General features: G+C 32.1%; 1 protein-coding gene across 2 annotated transcripts; it reads right to left on the bottom strand.

Annotated features, from left to right (window-relative positions):
- Positions 1-684: 684 nt before the first annotated feature.
- LOC113863001 lies at positions 685-5,736 on the bottom strand. Of its 2 annotated transcripts, XM_027496359.1 has the most exons (9): positions 5,534-5,736; positions 5,381-5,443; positions 5,206-5,261; positions 4,434-4,527; positions 3,648-3,708; positions 2,918-2,999; positions 2,215-2,270; positions 1,124-1,187; positions 685-1,034 (listed from the first exon to the last, which is right to left on the bottom strand). In XM_027496359.1, exons 1-9 carry the CDS (start codon positions 5,663-5,665, stop codon positions 971-973), a joined length of 672 nt encoding a protein of 223 aa, XP_027352160.1. In that variant the 5' UTR covers positions 5,666-5,736; the 3' UTR covers positions 685-970. The 2 variants fall into 2 exon arrangements, with proteins under 2 accessions (XP_027352160.1, XP_027352159.1); XM_027496358.1 differs by having other exon boundaries at positions 697-1,187.
- Positions 5,737-7,417: the final 1,681 nt, after the last annotated feature.

Raw genomic sequence — 7,417 nt, 5'->3', positions numbered from 1 at the left:
TATATAAAACTCTTTAAAAATATTAAAAAAATAAATTCCATCTATTTAGTGTACAAAAGTCTTTAAAAAACTTAAAAAAAAGAGTTTCATCTCTTTAACTTACAAAACTCTTTAAAATAATAAAAATTAGATTTATACCTTAAAGGTACAAAAAAACTCTGAACAAATAATTTATTTTAAAATAATATTATAATAATTAGTCTTTTAGAAAATATAAAAGCCCAATTTTTTTAATATTCTTTTTGTTTTTTTATTTGTCAAATTTTAATGATAAATTTATTTATTTACCTATTTCTTTAAAAAATTTAAAATAATATTATTTTTAATTGTACAATTATTTTAATTCTTAAATACTTGACGCTTGAATTATAAAAAAAATACAAAAGATACCATACTTCGACTTTTACGCGGCATTTATTTTTGGACAGAAGTAACTAACATTTCATGAAAAAAAAAATCTATTTTTTTATTGAAACAAACTAACATTTCTTCTATTTATTACGTTATCATCGACTTTAATGCTGTATATTTTGGGACAAAAACAATTTTTCTAGGAATTTACTTTTTTTTATTCTTACGAGACAAAACAGTAAAATTATAATTTTAAACTATTTGAGGAAATAATAAGAATTACCACAATTAAAAAAAGAGATGCAAGGGCCAAATTGAAAAAAGAGAAAGATTCAAATGACTGGAATCAATTAAAACTAATACGCTACATTTTGATTTATTCTTATATAGCACTTTTAAGCTTCAAGGTAATTGTCTAGTTACAAATCCAGCCTTCCCTATGAGTTAATACCCCTCCAATCTCTTCAACTCCCACTCAACTTCATCAAAAAAGAAACAGGTTCATAGCTGTGTATATGCAAGAACAACACCCCCTCTATCCCTCCTCCAAAACTAATCTTGTTGATTCACAAATACAACAATACAATGTGCATATTGCATCATTGGCATTAGGGATGCATCATTCAACCTTTGCTACCACTTCACCAGGCAAGCTGCTTTCTACAACCGTTTCCCTTACAAATCTGGGAATTCAAAGAGTACGAAAATTACTGGAGTGAATAAACAAAACAAGAAAGGAATGTTTATACAAGTTGAACCAAGAATGAAGTACCTTTCCAATTTGTCACGTGATGATTGCAATACGTAAATTGAAAGGATGAAGGACAACATGAGTCCTGGATTTATAAGCAGTAACAACAAAATGCACTCTCAGTAAAATACAACGCTATTTATAATTCACCCTGCCCATGTTATAAAAAAATCAAGTAATTTCAACCCTCAGCTTAAAAAAAACGCATATTCTTGTAATTATAAGAGTCAAATCACTACTAATACTATTAAAAACAATTTTGGTGCAGCCAGGTATTTTGTCTTTTACCAAACATATGGCAGATAAGGGTTACCAAAATAATTGCTCTCTAGTCAATGGATTTGTGCGAGAGAATAAAGGAAGTCAGTATTCCCAACTTACAAGAACAAAATACTCCATGAAAGCTAACAACTCTCTCTGTGTGTGCATGTGTCTGTGTGTGTATGGGAAAATCTAAATGTTACCATTAGGTAAAACTTAAAGGACCGGATAGTTTTAGTTGAAAAGTTAACACTCACGTGACCCACTATTCTCCCTAACGTTTCCCTCCCCCACATCTTCTATGCAAGAATTCGGCTTAGCAAAAAGCGTAGATGCTAACAGAATTCACTGATGCAAGGAGTCACATCTTGCTTATTTATAGATCTATACTTACTCTTATAATAAATGATTAGGTAAAATCTGGGCCAAAAACATAAAATTCATTGGTGAAACACGGCAACCCTTAATGAATTGATAAGATTTAGGGAACCAAGATTAGATTGAATATTTCAGGCGATAAGGCAGAATGAATTTTGGGCAAAAGCTGTTACACATGTTTGGAACCAGAAGGAATTTTGGGAATCCATGAAAAGGAAATTACGATAGAATCATAAGGTGATTTGGCCAAAGCAATTTCAGGAACCTGCTGAAACATGGAACCGGAATACAGGGAGAGGAAGGGAGGGAGAGCAGAGAGTCACATGAGCATTTTTTTATTTAAAAAATTAACTCTGTCCCTTTATTTTTGTCCAAGGATGATAATAGAATATTGTCATTTCTCACAATAATCATGTGTTCACACTTGATTTGTCCCATATATTTAAAGAAAGGTGAAAAAGGTATTTATTTACCTGAACCAAACAGAACCAAAAATCCTGAAGTTACATCTATCTCCGATTGCTCCTTCCTGAAATATTTAAGATGGCATCCTGAGAAATTTTATTTTTCCCCTCAAATCTATAATACATAAAATGCTGAAAGACTAAAGCATATATTTTAAAATTCAAAATGCTAGGTTACTTTTGAAGGGTAAAAGTTGATGATTTAGATGCATTTAATTCCTACACTACATGTATATAACTGGACAAGGTTTATTGTCAAGTTTCAGAACAGCAAACCAGAAAGAAATCAAATAAAGGACCACGTAGTAACAGCAACTTTTGCCATAAACACTACTATTTAAATTACAATTTGTTTACTAAATCATTAAAATAAATATGAAAAAAAGGTGTTTGGACATTCTATACAAATATTGGGAAAAAAAGGGGGAAAAAAAAACTCCAGAAAATTGATATTATTATATATGATGTGTGCAAAATGCTAAACAGTGGTAAAATGGTAGGGTAGTACTGGTAAAAGTCCCCCAGAATAACACCACTAGTATAACAAGGTTTCAAAGTCAATGAGAATAAGAATCCCAACATTATAACCCACTCCCTAAATGCCAGAAAATTGGGTCAAGGGCTTGACTAGCAATAAAATAGTTCAAAAGTAATGTTGACCATCTATATATGAAAAATGAACATATATAGCTGCAACTCAAATAACACACACCATGTATATCGGACAATTATATGCTTTGGCCAATGCTGAGCATCCCAGAATTGTTTACGAATCTCAGGTTGAATCTCAACATCTGTAATGGTAAAACAAAAGCTGTAAGCCCAATCAAAGGCTCAAAGTCCTCTGAGTTATAAAAGCATAGCTTAATTAATCATATTACCGAATGTTCCTCGTAAGTATACCAGATTATCAGCACATTGAAATTCATTTAAGTAAAGCAGTATCAACTTATTTATAATTTACTATGAAAGGCAAGGTCTACAGAATATTAAAGTTCCACAGAATCAGTTTCACTACCAATATTTTAAGTATATTTATCTACACTAACTACATGTTTCTCAAAATTAATCAATAACAATGAATGGAATGCCTTCAGACAGTAGTAAGAAAAAGAAGTGTCTTCACTAAACATTTAAATACTGTCATGGGGATTAACAGAGAATATTAAATGCAGATATGGGTACATCCGTACATGAATATATCAGATGACAATTGAAACTGTATAAGGTAAGTAAAATTTATAAATTATACAAGTAGAATGATCACCTTATAAAAAGAAAATAAAAAAGCTTAAATAAACATAAAAACTAGGGGAAATGATGATTTAAATGGTTAACGGTGACAAATTTCCACAAAACTTAGGAACAGTGAATAAAATATCTCTTGGATCCACAGAACTTAATGATGTTTTCAAATGTATGATTAGAGAAGAACAACATACAGTGATGAGGCATATCCACAACTTTTGCTGTGACACCATGCAAATCACTTCCTGAATACCTCTGCATGACATTAAAATTTCAGTTAATTCATTTCCGAGCAACAAATTCTCTGTTTTATTGTTTAGCATCCGTGGTGTTAGTCACAAAATACAAGTTGGATAGTTAAAATGGAAAAAGGTATCAAGAATTATTTGTGACCGTAAAATAGCTATCAAGCTGAAAGAAAAATTTTATCATATAGCAATATGACCAGCTATCGTTTATGGTAGTGAATTTTGGGTCTTAAAGGAACAACATGAGAAAAAAATAGGAGTGACCAAAATGAGAATGCTAAAGTAGATGAATGAACACACGAGAAAGGAAAAGATATAAAATGACAGTATACGAAAGAATATTAGTGTAGACCTATAATGAAAAATATGACTGAAAATCGGCTAAGGTGTTTTGGTTATGTGCAAAGAAGACCTTTGGATGTGCAAGTAAGGAAAGTGAATGGCATGACTCTTAGTCCGATAAAGAGGGACCGAGGGAAACCTAAAAGAACTTTAGACAAAGTTATTAAAAGAGACCTTTTGATTAACTAGATCTATGGAAGTTTGGTTTTTGATTGAACTCAATGGCGTTGTGTGATCCATGTAGTTGACCTCACCTAGTGAGATAAGGCTTGGTTGTTGTTGTTGTTTTGTATTGTTTAGCATCCATGGACTCAGAGTCAGATAATCCAGTACAATAATTGGATAAGCAGAACAAGATCATGTACATGCCTATCATGAACACAAAATTACCAGATCTACTTCAAGCATTGGAACCTCTGTACTTTTCCGGTTCACCACAAGAAGCCATGGGATTAAAAATTTCTCCCTTCCAACTTGAAATGATCTGCAGATAAATTCAAAATAATGAAAATTATAATCACTTTTTATCTTGCAGTTTAAGACGGGGGAAGACTAGACAAAATCAGATAACAACAATGCAATCCTCCATATGGTATATGACTAGTAAGATTACACAAATAATTTCATTTCATCGTGTTTAGTAAATGATACATTATTGCTTAATTTCCTATGACAACCATTCCAACTTCACTTCTCTCACCAATGTACTATAAGAAAATCACCACCCCTTGCCAGCACTCTACTCATTTTATGTGGTTAAAATTCCACAGCGTCAGATTCAACCGCGCTGCATCTTCAGATTTTCATTTTATCTAACATTTCAGCCTAATCATTCCCAGAACAGAGAAAATCAACCAGTGAAGCACCATTCTTCCACAGAGAATAAGTATTACTATAAACAAAATCTTCATTTTAAAAAAGAGTCACAAAACAAATTAACATCCGAAACTGATGCATTACCTTTACTTCTTATTTAGTCTGAATTTGCATTAACTGAAGCTGATAGTCAAAATCTTTCTGAGTTTTTTGGAGGAAAACTTAAAAAAATAAAATAAAACAAAGAGTCGATTATTTTTTCCGTCATAATTTAACCAAATATAGAAGACTATTAAAAATCAGATCAACGTAAAAGGCACAAATTATACAGAAGAAAAATTCTCACATTTTATAAGGATCAGCCCCAGTGAAACCCGTAGGCTTGGGTATGGGCATCAACACCTACAAATCCCATCATTCCCAGAAACAACCAATTAAAAATCGCAATAAACAAACAAATTAGATAATAAAAAAAAAGACATTTAGAAAACCCTAATTTAACGAAGTCAGAAGATGCGCACCTCGCGATTCACTGCGAAGATGGGGCAATGGCGGCCAATGAGGTCCTGCCACTGGGTTCGCGACTGCAAGAGCGAAAAATGAAAACAACTTAGAGATGAAACGGCACCGTATGGAAAAAGAAGAGAAGTGTGAGCAGGGAAATGGGGGCGAACGGAGTGGTATTGACCCATGCGGCTCATGGGGACGATGTCGCCGGGTCTGTAAGCAAGAGCGATCGAAAGGAGCGACGGCAACAGCAGTAGCAGTGACGGTGATAGTAGCGGCTTCACGGTAGCTGCAGCCATGGCTACCACTCAAGTCTCTAAGCTTCAGCTTGAAACAGGTTTCGAACCTTCACTCACTCACTCGTGTTATCGTCGCGTTCCGTTTTGGAGCCTTTTTTTTTTTTTTTTGTTAATCTCCTTTTTGGTTGTTCAAGCACTTCGCTGATGGAACTTTTTTGGGCCCAGCTATGGCCCGTTAGTGATGGCCCAATAGGTTTAGTCTGCTAATTTCTAAGACAATTTTCTATTTACGGACATTTTTTGTAAGTATTGACCAAAAAAGAGGACATGTTTTGTTGAAAAAGGAACAGTAATCAAATCCTGTTATATGTAATTATCACACCTTTACTCCTTCCTCCACCCATATTTCTTGGACTAAAATAAAGAAAGTCCTGTGTTAAAAAACTTATTGATGAGCATCACACTACCACTCAGTATTTAATATATTTATTGACAAAACAAAAAGCATTTAATATATTTTTTTCTAAAATGAAAAAAATGGTGAGTTAATTATTGGCATTCTTATGATATTATTTTTCGTTTAACATTTTTTTCTAATTTTTATTTTAGGAAAATGATTTAAATGCAAAAAAAAATTAATAATCATAATACTAAGTATTTATCTATACTATATATACAAGAGGATTTATCAAAGGTGAAATCTTTCAAGTGTCTCTCTATGAAGCATTTGGTTCTTTTTTTCAAAATTATTGCCTCCCTCATTAACTAATAACATTTTTTTTTATATTTTTTTATCTATAAAATTTTGTTTTAAATACTCTTTTCATTCACCTATTTTTCAACCAATAAAACTTTTTAAAAATAATTCCAATAAAACTAGAGAGTAGATAACTTTTGAGTTTGAAATTCAAATCTCTTTAACTCTTTCTTCTTGCGGGGAATCTCATGATTTTTCTTTTCTTTATATTCTTTAAGTTAATTTATTTGTTTTAGAAATGGAGAATAATGTGAATCTCAGTCTTTTTCATTCTTAATTTAATTTTTTTTCTTTTACTTTTATAATTTTTAATAAATTTTAGTAAATAATTAAAAATTTATTAAAAAGAGTGTATTGGATAAGTTGTTATTAGCTTTCCTTATTTTTTGTTATGAACACAGTAGATCCTCTTCTTCAAACAGCTTTCGTTCTTCATATTCTGCGAAGATTCCTTTTCTCGCAATCCTCGATCATATTTCAGCGTATATATGTTAAAAAGATTCAAATTGGTCACTCTACATTGAGCTCTCTAATGTTATTGGTAATTGGGATTACATTATTATATAGAACTCGCACATAAACTAATATTCTATGGCGCACAAAGATTCTTGATCTACATCTAAGAAGTCATTGGTAGGTTCACCTAATAACCCAATCACACAAAGACAAAGTGTGGGGGGAAGGTAGAACAACAAGCATCAAAGCTTAACAAATCAAGAACCAATGAATGAATGCAATCAAATTGGAGGTGGTGCATAACATACTTTGGGTTGAAAATCACCACAAATTGATTTGACAACCACAACAAAAAGAATGAATTGTTTTGGTAGTGGTTACAATACCAAGGTGATTGTGCCTTTAGTTGACAATCGATCACTTCTTCTTGATAACCTCTATGCCTTCATTCTCCACCATATTCACCTATCACTTCCACTTCTCAATTTTATTGGTTCATTTTGTTAACTACACATTGAAACTTATCTATCACAACTTCAACTCCTCCTCTCTCTCTTTCTCTTACAAACATATCTTAGATTTTTCTTAGCTAGGTTGCA

The sequence above is a fragment of the Abrus precatorius genome, unplaced genomic scaffold (assembly GCF_003935025.1).
Source record: "Abrus precatorius isolate BTA unplaced genomic scaffold, Abrus_2018 Scaffold3, whole genome shotgun sequence".
NCBI classification, from domain to species: Eukaryota; Viridiplantae; Streptophyta; class Magnoliopsida; order Fabales; family Fabaceae; genus Abrus; species Abrus precatorius.
The sequence above is the reverse complement of the archived record's forward strand: the minus strand, read 5'-3'. Positions and strand labels throughout refer to the sequence as shown.